The sequence below is a fragment of the Pelophylax lessonae genome (assembly GCF_965119305.1).
Source record: "Pelophylax lessonae genome assembly, chromosome: 11".
Taxonomy (NCBI): domain Eukaryota; kingdom Metazoa; phylum Chordata; class Amphibia; order Anura; family Ranidae; genus Pelophylax; species Pelophylax lessonae.
Window position 1 is genome coordinate 70,603,991 of NC_138778.1, and position 13,670 is coordinate 70,617,660.

The 13,670-nt window shown below is 44.9% G+C and overlaps 1 protein-coding gene across 1 annotated transcript in view; it reads right to left on the reverse strand.

The window, feature by feature from the left end:
• Window positions 1-13,670, reverse strand: part of EZH1 (enhancer of zeste 1 polycomb repressive complex 2 subunit) — a 212,296-nt gene that overhangs the window by 68,779 nt on the left and 129,847 nt on the right. Inside the window, exon 13 of the mRNA XM_082271240.1 lies at window positions 3,915-4,111. Coding sequence (XP_082127366.1) covers window positions 3,915-4,111 — 197 coding nt within the window. The remainder of the gene's footprint in view (window positions 1-3,914; window positions 4,112-13,670) is intronic.

The following is a 13,670-nucleotide window of genomic DNA, read 5'->3' on the forward strand; positions in this document are numbered from 1 at the left end:
CAATCATATACCTCTTCTCTGTTTTAATTTTTGGACCCCACACCATGAATACATGAGCAGACTTGAATAGTAGGATCTTAGGTGTTATATACACAAACACACACACATATAAATAACTGGATTTTTTACTTACCGTAAAATCCTATTCTCTTATGCATAAGAGGACTGGGTCCGTCAATGAACCTATCAGTAGGGTAATACCGCCCCCTACAGGAGTAGGACACCAGGCAGAAAGAATTTCTGGCTACGCCTATGAGCAGTCTCAGGGGGTATACCCTCTCTCTTCCTGCATAGGATGTCAGTTTTGTATCAAAGCAGTGTCAGAGAAAAGTACACCAACCCACTCAAAAAATTAGAGGGGCGGGTACTGCGTCCGTCAATGAACCTAGGAGAAAAGGATTTTACGGTAAGTCAGAAATGCAGTTTTCTCTATCGTTCATTCACAGACGCAGTCCTCTGATGCATAATAGTAGGGGCGTCCCAAAGCGGTACCCAAATGAGGGGTGGGAACAGCAGAACAAAGAAAAAACTGTCCCCAAGTCCAACATGGCAAACCAGGCAAAAACAACCAGATGAGGTCGACCTGAAAACAAACAGAAAAACACCCTCAAGGAAGGTCAAGGGGCCCCCTAAACCACAGCCTGCAAAACCTTGCGGCCAAAGGAGGCAGGGGAGGACTGGGCCAGGGGGCAGGGGGGCCGCTCTGATGCCCCATAAAAAGGCATCACCGCTTCTGCCACAGACATGCCTAAATGATTCCTGGTGAAGAGAAGTAAAAAGTCCCTGCCGCTGACCTACTGAGTGCAGGATGAAGACAAGGATAAAGTGCAGCCCCCCCCCCCCCCCAGCATGGATGGTGTAAAATGTGTCTGTCCAGTGCCCCACTGGAAATTCTTCTCCCCCAGCTCCACCCCACCGCCCCCACTCTTTTTTAATATACATGTCTTTTGGTTCATAGCTGCAGCAGCTTTAGAAATACATGGGTATGCTCCCCCAAATTTTTTGCCTGTTTATTATGTATTCGGTCTGACCAGACTATCGAGGTTGAGCAACCCTCCCCACCCCCCCCACACACACCTGTACTCAATCAGTGTCCACCATCAAGTGGATATAGGAGGAGTCCCCTGTAGTGCATTTGCACATCCTTCCCAGCAAGGAGTATTATCTCCAAGGGTTAGAAGGGCTGGATTCATCTCTTTTTCATGGATAGTGTAGGACCCACTGATAATGGGGTACTTTGACGCAGTAGTGGGCTTGAGCACGATATGGCCATATGGTGGGACCAAACCCCCATTTTTATTTATGGATTGTCTTCAGATTTGGTAGTTATTTCTTTTGCATTTGCGCGCTATTCTTTTTTAATATACATGTCTTTTGGTTCATAGCTGCAGCAGCTTTAGAAATACATGGGTATGCTCCCCCAAATTTTTTGCCTGTTTATTATGTATTCGGTCTGACCAGACTATCGAGGTTGAGCAACCCTCCCCACCCCCCCACACACACCTGTACTCAATCAGTGTCCACCATCAAGTGGATATAGGAGGAGTCCCCTGTAGTGCATTTGCACATCCTTCCCAGCAAGGAGTATTATCTCTAAGGGTTAGAAGGGCTGGATTCATCTCTTTTTCATGGATAGTGTAGGACCCACTGATAATGGGGTACTTTGACGCAGTAGTGGGCTTGAGCACGATATGGCCATATGGTGGGACCAAACCCCCATTTTTATTTATGGATTGTCTTCAGATTTGGTAGTTATTTCTTTTGCATTTGCGCGCTATTCTTTTTTAATATACATGTCTTTTGGTTCATAGCTGCAGCAGCTTTAGAAATACATGGGTATGCTCCCCCAAATTTTTTGCCTGTTTATTATGTATTCGGTCTGACCAGACTATCGAGGTTGAGCAACCCTCCCCACCCCCCCCCCCCCCCCACACACACCTGTACTCAATCAGTGTCCACCATCAAGTGGATATAGGAGGAGTCCCCTGTAGTGCATTTGCACATCCTTCCCAGCAAGGAGTATTATCTCCAAGGGTTAGAAGGGCTGGATTCATCTCTTTTTCATGGATAGTGTAGGACCCACTGATAATGGGGTACTTTGACGCAGTAGTGGGCTTGAGCACGATATGGCCATATGGTGGGACCAAACCCCCATTTTTATTTATGGATTGTCTTCAGATTTGGTAGTTATTTCTTTTGCATTTGCGCGCTATTCTTTTTTAATATACATGTCTTTTGGTTCATAGCTGCAGCAGCTTTAGAAATACATGGGTATGCTCCCCCAAATTTTTTGCCTGTTTATTATGTATTCGGTCTGACCAGACTATCGAGGTTGAGCAACCCTCCCCACCCCCCCCACACACACCTGTACTCAATCAGTGTCCACCATCAAGTGGATATAGGAGGAGTCCCCTGTAGTGTATTTGCACATCCTTCCCAGCAAGGAGTATTATCTCCAAGGGTTAGAAGGGCTGGATTCATCTCTTTTTCATGGATAGTGTAGGACCCACTGATAATGGGGTACTTTGACGCAGTAGTGGGCTTGAGCACGATATGGCCATATGGTGGGACCAAACCCCCATTTTTATTTATGGATTGTCTTCAGATTTGGTAGTTATCTCTTTTGCATTTGCGCGCTATTCTTTTTTAATATACATGTCTTTTGGTTCATAGCTGCAGCAGCTTTAGAAATACATGGGTATGCTCCCCCAAATTTTTTGCCTGTTTATGGTGTAAAATGTGTCTGTCCAGTGCCCCACTGGAAATTCTTCTCCCCCAGCTCCACCCCACCGCCCCCTGCTGGCCAGGTCGGGAACGAAAATTCAGCTGGTAAGTAGAGAGTGAGAGCAGAACTTGAGCTTGGAATGAGGGTCAGGAGGAGGACAGGAAGAGGGAGAGTGGGAGGGAGACCAAGTCTCTGCGTCATGGGCCTCTGGGTTGTACTTGCCCCCTGGGCCGAAAGTTGCCAGTCTGCCCCTGAAAGGAGGCATCCGCAGATGCCATCACATCCACCTTATAAAATTTGGTAAAGGTGTGAACAGATGACCAGGTCACTGCCTTGCACACCTGAAGCACCAATGCCTGATGGCGAAAAGCCCACCCAGGAAGCACTAAGCACCAGAGTAGAGTGTGCCTTGACAGGGAAAGGTGGAACCTGACCCTTAATGGAATAAGCCTGCACCACTGTCTGTCTGCTCCATCTGAAAATAGTCGCAGCAGACGCAGGCAGCCCTTTCTTCGGGACATCAGTTAGTCCTGACTAGGCAGATTAAAACTGACATCTATGCAGGAAGAGAAAGGGTATACCCCCAGGGACTGCCCATAGGTGTAGCCAGAAATTCTTTCTGCCTAGTGTCCTACTCCTGTAGGGGGCGGTATTACCCTACTGATATGCATCAGAGGACTTTGTCCGTCAATGAACGATAGAGAAAAGGCAATTGAATAATTCAGAAGATGGACACTTGTACATCCCTCTCCTTCAAGTTGACAAGGTCTAAAGATCTTTCAGTCAGCAACAGCAGAGTATCTTTTTTTTTTAAGACAAGTTATTAAAAATGCTAGATTGGGATAGAGACACCTTCTGTTTATTTTGGAAGTAGCTCTAGAGTGCTTATATTCTTTATGTGGTTTTCTTCTGTGCGTTCAGCCATGATCATCAGTGGTAATCAATGGTTGTGCAAACAGTCATGAAATGCAGTTAAATGCCTATGCAAATGCAGCCTAAGTGCACAGCTAGTGCTGGGCTTTCTTATGAAACAACCCAGCATGCACTTTTTTTTTTTTTTTATTAAAATTGATCAAAATCTTCTAGTTTCCTTTTATAAAGGTACTGTCCTATATGTAGGCAAAATATGTACCCTCTTGTATCCTGCCTCCCTAATTAAGAGTTTTCAGATTAGCCAAGGCTCCCTTACCTGTTTGCATGTCTTGGTGCCCATGAGTTTAGCAATAGAGCAGAAATTGTTGAAGTAGGTTCCATGGAAAACCCGAAAGAGAGATTCCTCAGCTCCAGACCACTCTGCTGGCTCACTGGGCTCTGAAACATCTGGAAGTTCTCCACTCCCACTCCCCTGTCTTTGCCTAGTGGGTGTTTGGCAACGTGAATTAGCCTCTGAAAAAAATGACGTATACATCAAAAGATCAAATAAAAAAATAAAATGTGACCTGCCTGTAATTTCCATATCTTAGAGAACAGTACAGAACAATGGCTAGACATTCATAGACCCAGAGTTGTCGGGGGCTACCTTCAGGTGTTTGGACACTGACAAACCTTTGCTGGGCATGATCCTTGGGCATACCCCTATAACCCCACCCACTTTTGCTGGTCATGATCCCTGGGCATACCCATAAAACCCCACCCTACTCTGTGAAAGATTTTTTTAGCAAGCAATGCAGAGTAACACAATACAGAAGGTAGCCTGTGTCTTGTACTGCACTCCAAGATATAGAATTTATGGATAATCAAAAAATGCCTTTTATTTTAATCGTACAGTACAGGACATAGGTTGGATATTCATAGACCCTGAGACCTGCCAAAGCAATGAATAGGAAGGGTGGGCAACAACAAGGCAAACAGAATTGTGCCAAAAGGCCCCACGATAACAAGGGTCAAGGGACCCAATTTAGAGTGATGCTGCTGCAAGAACCATGCGGCCAAAAGTTGCATCTGCAAAAGCTTGGGCATCCCCCTATAAGTATACATGAAATCCCATCCTCCTTCCAATGTCTGGGAGCCAGTATCCTCAAGTACCAGGGCTATCTAGGCCGGGAGTAACAGCCAAGTACCCGTGTCCACCCTCTGCTCGTTGGGAGTACAAGTGTACCTAGAAGAACTGATGCTGGTTTGAGGCCAAAGGGTAGTCACACAAAATATTTATTTGATCTAGATTTTTCCTCTGTTCAATCACTTTGCATTTTAAATATTGATAAAAATAAACAAGCAAAATATATATTTTTAAATCATTCTTACTTACAGCATTTCTTCACACCTTCCTAAATCTTTTGCACAGTACAGTAATTGCAAAAAAATTTGCCTTGGTTGCAGAGGCTGCCTGTTGCATTACTGAGACAGAGCTAGAGACTAGATACAGCTAGAGACCAGTATTAAAATAGAGTCCTGCTTAAGTTCAAGGGAAGCATAGTCAGTTTGAATGTTTTGCAAGCCTTCCACTGAGTAAATGATTGCCTGATTTTTTCCATGGTTTCTTTGTGCCTTGTTTTTGTCACTGCCATCAGTCAGGGTATTCACTTGTGGGATGCTCACAGACTAGGTTTCGGAACTGAGGTAAGCATGTCGATAAGGAGTAAACAGCAACCCAGGTGCTGACTGTCCTGTACTGAATTCCTTGTAGCAAAAGAGCAGTAGGATGTGCCTAAGTACCTTATAAAGGGCTCTAGGTGGAAGCAGTGGTACCTGTAAAAGTGATGTAACACCTAGTCAGGCGCTTAGTCTCTAAATGATGGAATATTTACCTTCAAGCTTGAAAAGTTCAATAGTAATTCACTTTTAAACATAATTCATGTTTCCTGATTGTAATAACACAAGAACGAATAGTTCTTAGTATCAGCAGCTAAGTAGCAGCTGAGGGTCTATAAATATCCAGCCTGTGTCTGATACTGTATGATTAAGATAAAAAGATTATGATTCTCACACAACACAAACGCTTTCAAAGTAATTACAGACAGTGTGCTTTACAAAGACCTATTTGCTTAAAGTGTTACAAAACCCACAACAGTAAAATCAGTCTGTATATGGAATAAAGCATGTTTGCTATGCTCACTGTGCAACCTAAGGGGTTAATCCTGTACATTGTGTAAAACGGCTGTTTGATCCGGTCGTCGCTGATCCTCCCCTTCTTTTACTGTGCCCAACCCATCTGCCGATAGCACAGAGCCCTAGGAGGCACTCGGCACATGCTCAGTTTTGTGTGTATTGCTAGAGAATTTTTTTTTTGGGGGAGGGTGCATGTGATCAGCACAGGGCAAAGTCTGTTCTAGTCTATTATTTTCTAGTCTATTCTAAACTATTCTATTTGAAATTTGAATTTCCGAAGATGGTTATATTCTATATTACTCTACCCTATTTTATTGTTTTTTCTATTTTATTCGTTCTTTTCGAAATTCAAACTTTGGAGGAGAGTTATTATATTCTATTTTTTTTCTATTCTATTGTTTTATGTTATATCATACTCTATTCTTTTCTATTCGGTTCTAAACTATTCTATTCAAATTAATTCTATTCGAAATTCAAATAGCAGGAGACGGTTATATAGTGCCTTGCGAAAGTATTCGGCCCCCTTGAACTTTGCGACCTTTTGCCACATTTCAGGCTTCAAACATAAAGATGTAAAACTGTAATTTTTTGTGAAGAATCAACAACAAGTGGGACACAATCATGAAGTGGAACAAAATGTATTGGATATTTCAAACTTTGTTAACAAATAAAAAACTGAAAAATTGGGCGTGCAAAATTATTCAGCCCCTTTACTTTCAGTGCAGCAAACTCTCTCCAGAAGTTCAGTGAGGATCTCTGAATGATCCAATGTTGACCTAAATGACTAATGATGATAAATAGAATCCACCTGTGTGTAATCAAGTCTCCGTATAAAGGTATCAGGACAATATCCCCCAGACAATATCCCCCCGGATAATATCCCCTGGGGACAACATCTCCCGGGCAATATCCCCCGGGACAATATCCCCTCGGAAAACATCCCCCTGGACATAGAGCGCAGAGAGCATCATGAAGAACAAGTAACCACACCAGGCAGGTCCAAGATACTGTTGTGGAGAAGTTTAAAGCCGGATTTGGATACAAAAAGATTTCCCAACCTTTAAACATCCCAAGGAGCACTGTGCAAGCAATCATACTGAAATGCAAGGAGTATCAGACCACTGCAAGTCTACGAAGACCTGGCCGTCCCTCTAAACTTTCAGCTCATACAAGGAGAAGACTGATCAGAGATGCAGCCAAGAGGCCCATGATCACTCTGGATGAACTGCAGAGATCTACAGCTGAGGTGGGAGACTCTGTCCATAGGACAACAATCAGTCGTTAATCTGGACTTTATGGAAGTGTGGCAAGAAGAAAGACATTTCTTAACCACTTAAGCCCCGGAAGATTTTACCCCCTTCCTGACCAGGGGGTATTTTGCGATTCGGCACTGCGTGACTTTAACAGACAATTGCGCGGTCAGGCGACGCTGTATCTAAACCAATTTGGCGTCCTTTTTTTCCCACAAACAGAGCTTTCTTTTGGTGGTATTTGATCACCTGTGCGATATTTTGATCACGCGCTATAAACAAAAAAAGAGCGACAATTTTGCAAAAATAGCAATATTTTTCACATTTTTTTATATGAAATTCCCCCCAAAAAAAATGTAAAAATCAAAATTTTTTAACATTTTCGGCCAATTTTTTCATGCTACCTATGTTTGGTAAAAAAAAAAAAATCGCAAAAAGCGTATTTTGATTGGTTTGCGCAAAAGTTATCGAGTTTACTAACAAAGGGAAAGATTTTTGTCATTTTTGTTGTTTTTTTTTTTAACGCGTAATGGCGGCGATCTGCGATTTTTTTTGCGGTACTGCGACATTGCGGCGGACAGATCGGACCCTTGACTGACATTTTTGACACTTTTGGGGTTACCAGTGACATTCCTACAGTAATCAGTGCTATACATATGCACTGTTACTGTAAAAATACACTGGTAGTGAAGGGGTTAACTTTATTAGAGAGGGAGGGGCTGTGTGTGTCCCTAGGGGCGTGCTTTCTACTGTGATCGGCTGTGGCTTCAGATGTATGAAGAGTGATCGACGGTTCTACATAGTAGAACCGTATGATCAGCCTTCATACACCGGGGAGAATGACAGGTGGCTTGTTTACACAAGCCGCCTGACTTTCTCCCTCTCCTCCGCCGATCGCCGAGTGACCGGCAGACATCGGGTCCGCTGGTCACACGCGCGGGGGGGTCCGTGACTTCCGCCTCCGGGGGCGCGCGCTCGCTCCCTAGACCCTCACAAGCTAGTGACGTAGCCCTACGTCACTTTGCCTGTGAGGGGCTGACTGCCGACGTAGATCGGCGTTAGGCAGTCGGCAAGTGGTTAAAGATATCCATAAAAAGTGTTGTTTAATGTTTGCCACAAGCCACCTGGGAGACACACCAAACATGTGGAAGAAGGTGCTCTGGTCAGATGAAACCAAAATCAAACTTTTTGGCAACAATGCAAAACGTTATGTTTGGCGTAAAAGCAACACAGCTCATCACCCTTAACACACCATCCACACTGTCAAACATGGTGGTGGCAGCATCATGGTTTGGGCATGCTTTTCTTCAGCAGGAACAGGGAAGATGGTTAAAATTGATGGGAAGATGCATGGAACCAAATACTGGACCATTCTGGAAGAAAACCTGATGGAGTCTGCAAAAGACCTGAGACTGGGACGGAGATTTGTCTTCCAAGACAATGATCCAAAACATAAGAAAAATCTACAATGGAATGGTTCACAAATAAACATATGCAGGTGTTAGAATGGCCAAGTCAAAGTCCAGACCTGAATCCAATCGAGAATCTGTGGAAAGAACTGAAAACTGCTGTTCACAAACGCTCTCCATCCAACCTCACTGAGCTCAAGCTGTTTTGCAAGGAGGAATGGGCAAAAATTTCAGTCTCTCGATGTGCAAAACTGATAGAGACATACCCCAAGCGACTTACAGCTGTAATTGCAGCAAAAGGTGGCGCTACAAAGTATTAACTTAAGGGGGCTGAATAATTTTGCACGCCCAATTTTTCAGTTTTTAATTTGTTAAAAAAGTTTAAAAATATCCAATAGATTTCGTTCCACTTCATGATTGTGTCCCACTTGTTGATTCTTCACAAAAAATTACAGTTTTATATCTTTATGTTTGAAGCCTGAAAAGTGGCAAAAGGTTGCAAAGTTCAAGGGGGCCGAATACTTTCGCAAGGCACTGTATTCTATTCTATTGTTTCTTTTATTCTACTCTTTTATATTTTATTCTATTCCTTTAATTTCTATTCTATTTTATTCTTCTTTTATTTTCTATTTTGTTCTGTTTATTCTATTCTTTTATTTTATATTCTATTCTTTTCTATGTTATTCTGTTTTACTCTATTATTTTCAATGTGATTCTTTTATTTTATATTCAATTTTTTTTATTCTATTCTTCATTTCAAATTAGAATTTGAATTAATTTTCTAATTTTAATCTAATTCAAATTTCACTCAAATTTAATTTCATTATTTCAAATTCATTTTAATTCATTACTATTGTAATTTGGAAATGGATGGAAACATCTGAATTTCCAAATAATGAAAAATTTGTCCAGATTTCGGTTTGGAAGGAAACAAACCGCCCATGTCTATTGGGGTCACTGCCTTCTCTAGGGAAGGGAGAGACGTAATGTCTAATAATGAGTCCCCAGGAATATCTCCAGCAGTCTCAGGAACATTAGGCATCTCTGCATCAAATTCTACTGGGGAATGGGAAAGCAGGTGTTTTTAAGCTTTGACAGCAGCAGGAGCTAAAAGAATTTCTAATCTAGACATAAATTCTTCCATAACCAAAGAAAAAATATGATTTTTGTAAGATCTTACCGTAAAATCTTTTTCCCTGATGTCCATTGACAGACGCAGCCTCAACTTCATGAGCTGTGTGGTTTATGCTGCCACCTGCAGGAGTAGTCTAGGCAGTACGTTAGTACAAAGTTTTAACATATACACGCCCACACAGGGCTGTCCCTCCAGACATAACCCTCACAGACACAGCCCAGCACATCAGTTTAGTTGCAAGCAGTGAAGACAAAAAAACATCCCCAATTCAGAGGGGTGGGTACTGTGTCTGTCAATGGACATCAGAGAAAAATATTTTACGGTAAGATCTTACAAAAATCTTGTTTTCTCTATCGTCCATTGACAGACGCAGCCTCATCTTCATGAGCTGTGTGGGACGTCCCAAAGCAGTATAGGCATGAGGGGTTGGAAAAACGCAACCAGAAACTCCAAAGGCTAAACCTAGCCAATTGGGTAACATGAAGCTCAACCAAAACAACATGAGCTCACCCAGGTAAAAGACTCCTAAGAGAATAAGAAAAAAACACTCTCTATGAAACAGCAGCCTGCAAAACCTTGCGGCCAAAAGAGGCATCCAACAAACCCACCTTGTAAAACTTGGTAAAGGTGAGCACAGGCGACCGAGGGAATAAGCCTGAACAACCGTCTGCCTGAACAACCGTCTGCCTGATCCATCTTGAAATGGTCGCAGCGGGCGCAGCCAAACCTTTGCGAGGACCGCCCGGAAGGACAAAGAGAGAGTCCGACGTCCTAAAGGACTCAGTGACCGTCAGATAAACTCTTATTGCCCGAACCACATCCAGAGAATGCAAGGCAAATTCCTTGGGATGCTTAGGCTTAGGACATAAGGAAGGCAACAGGATGTCTTCATTAAGATGAAAATCTGACATCACCTTAGGGAGAAAAGACGGATTAGGTCAGAGGGCCACTTTATCCCTGCGAACCACCAAATAATTAGAATGACAGGACACAGGACGCACCCCCTGAATAAAAATACAAATTAAAGCGGAGTTCCACCCTGGGACATTTTTTTTTAATAAAAATACCCCCGGGACAGTCAGGGCTAGTACATTCCACAATGGCTAGCCTCTGATCTGTCCCGGGTTGCACTTACCTGTTAGGAGAAATACTTACCTTGCAAAAGTATTGTCCAGCGCTGCCATCTCAGGTGTGGGCAGCTTGAAGCCAGCGCATTCCTCTTCTGCGTCCTCTTCCGTCTTCTTCGGTCCCACGAAGCACTGCACCGGCCCCGCCGTCACTTCCGGTGCGCGCGTGTCATCCCTCCACAGCTTCTGGGCATGCCCAGAAGCTGTTTAGAAGGGAATGACGTGCGCGCACCGGAACTGATGTAGGGGCCGGTGAAGTCGCATTGATTCCTGGGAGCGATGACGTTCAGCTCCCAGGAATCATTGCAAAGCCAGGAAGTGACGAATCGCCGTGGCCGCCGAGGGGAGGAAGAAGGAAGTAAGGTAAGTATATTTTCTTCTATACGAGGTAAGTAAAAAAAAAAAAATTGCGATTATCCATTTGTTTTTCAGGTGACCCGGAGCGAGAAGATGGAGGTAAGTATAAATTTAGGGTGGAACTCCGCTTTAAGGCATTAGTAGCCAACAGACGTTGGAAGTAAATAGCAAAGGCCGACACCTGGCCCTTGGTAGTACCCAACGCCAACCGCTGCTCAACCCCTTTTTGTAAAAAGGCCAAAATCCTAGCTACAGAAAATAAGCGAGGTCGCAGCTGCAGCGATTCACACCATGAAATGTATGATTTCCGCGTGCGATGATAGATCTTCCTGGAAGTCGACTTCCTAGCCTTCAAAAGGGTAGGAGTCAATTAGAGAGACCTCTATCCCTCAATACCTTGTTTTCAACAGCCAAGCCGTTAAAGCCAGCGACCGTAAAGCAGGGTGGAAGATCGGTCCTTGAGACAGTAGATCTTCCTGCAGAGGAAGTCTCCATGGAGGGTCTACGACCATTGTTACCAGGTCTGCGTACCAAGACCGCCGAGGCCAGTCTGGTGCCACCAAAAATACCGAAATGCCTTCCATCGCCACCCAGCAAAGAAACCTCGGCAGGAGTACAAGCAGAGGGAAGGCATAGATCATGCGATACTGGCTCCAAGGAGCCACCAGAGCGCCTGTGGCGTCGGCCAGAGGATCCCGAGACCTGGCCACAAACCGCTGAACTTTCCTGTTAAGGTGAGACACAAACAGATCCACCTCCAGAGTCTCCTGTGGACACACAGGAGATGAAACACCTCTGGATGAAGGGACCATTCCCTTTGATCCAACACCTGACAACTCAGGTAATCCCCTTGTCAATTCTCCACACTCGAAATGTGGACTGCGGACAGGGCCGGAACATGGTGTTCTGCCCAAATCAGAATCTCGGCCACCTTCTTGGCCGCCAGGTGACCACCATCCAAAACACTGGCAGGAAGGACTTGCCCTGGCACAGGGCAGGTGACTGGAGCCACCAAGAAAGAGTTGACTTTGTAAGATGGGTCAAGCAAACCTTCTGATTTCAGGACCGTGGATCTCTGTTCCATTTTGCCAGAATCTCCTTTTGCAAAGGTCTCGAGTGGGACTGCTTCAAAGGTCGAAACCATCAGACCCAGGGCCCTTCTGCAAGCCCGCAAGGAGGACTGATCAGTCTCCATCAGCAACCTGACTGCCTTGAAGTTTGTCCAGGGGGAGAAAGACCCTCGCCAGAGTAGAGTCGAGGGTCAGTCTCAGATAACTGACCCCTACTGTTGGCGTCAGCGCAGATTTTTTAAAATTGATTGTCCACCCAAATTCCTGAAGGGTATGAATCATGATGGGAGACTGCTCGCAACAGGAGATCGTCCAGATATCCCACAAATGTCCAGGACCTTGGTAAATACTCTGGGAGCCAAGGTGAGACCAAAGGATAACGCCACGAATTGAAAGTGCTCCTCTGCCACCTCAAAACGGAGGAATTGCTGATGTCCCTCGGTTATGGGGACGTGGAGATATGCAACCTTGAGATCGATGGATGCCAGAAATTCCCCCTGATTCAATGATGCCACCACTAATGACTAAATCAACTTTTGTCGCCAGGCTTTCTAGAGCTGCTGAAATCGCAGTCAGCGACTGCAATCCGGACTGTCCGGGAGTCGCACAGAATGGGTCTGAGGGAGAATTCACAGTTTGGGACTTCATAGTGCAAGTAGCAAAAAACGGAGTACTGTCACTTTAAGAAGCGCCAATCGCGGCTCCCACCACCGATCGCAGCGATCTGCAGAGATCCCCAGTACTGTACCCCTTCAGAGAAAACGTCCTCCTGATCGTTCCAGCAGCATGCAGAAACAGACAGGAAATTACCTTGGCCAGCAGCAGGAAACTGAACACAGGAAGTGATCATGCCTGAATGAAAGGTCACGCTGCTCAGTGCAGCACAAAAGGCTACACAAACATGGATGCCCATACAGTACAATAGGAAGCTCAGGGAAAATGGCTACCCTATACAAGTCTATGGGGAAAAAAAATACATTGCCCACACTTAAGATGGCAGCACTCACGGCTTGCCATGTGGCCAGGAACCGACACTATGAAGGCCTCAGGAACCACAGCAGGAACCATCAATCCCAAAGGTACTCTGCCACCCCCCCCCCACCCCCCCTGTGGGAACTGGGAAGGGGGGAGGGTGTACACACAGACCGGGCACTGGGCAAGCCAGGGGGATCTTTTAGGAGGCACAATCCTATTATCCCCAGGAGAGGGCCCACATCCCCCCAAGGCCAGCAGGGGCAAGGGGGACACATTTACTCACCACATCATGGACCGGGTGGGCTCCGCTCCGGGGAGACGGCATCCCACTTTGAGGGTGCTGCCAGCCGAGGCGTACGCTGCGACTCACTAGCTAGCAAGTGAGTAAAGAGAAATAAAAGAAAATATTGTGAAAAGAATGAAAAAAATTAGACTGGAGTCCCAGCAGGAAAACCTAGGTCCTACTCCTTCTCTAGGCAGAAATAAACTGATGTGCTGGGCTGTGTCTGTGAGGGTTATGTCTGGAGGGACAGCCCCGTGGGCGTGTATATGTTAAAACTTTGTACTAACGTAC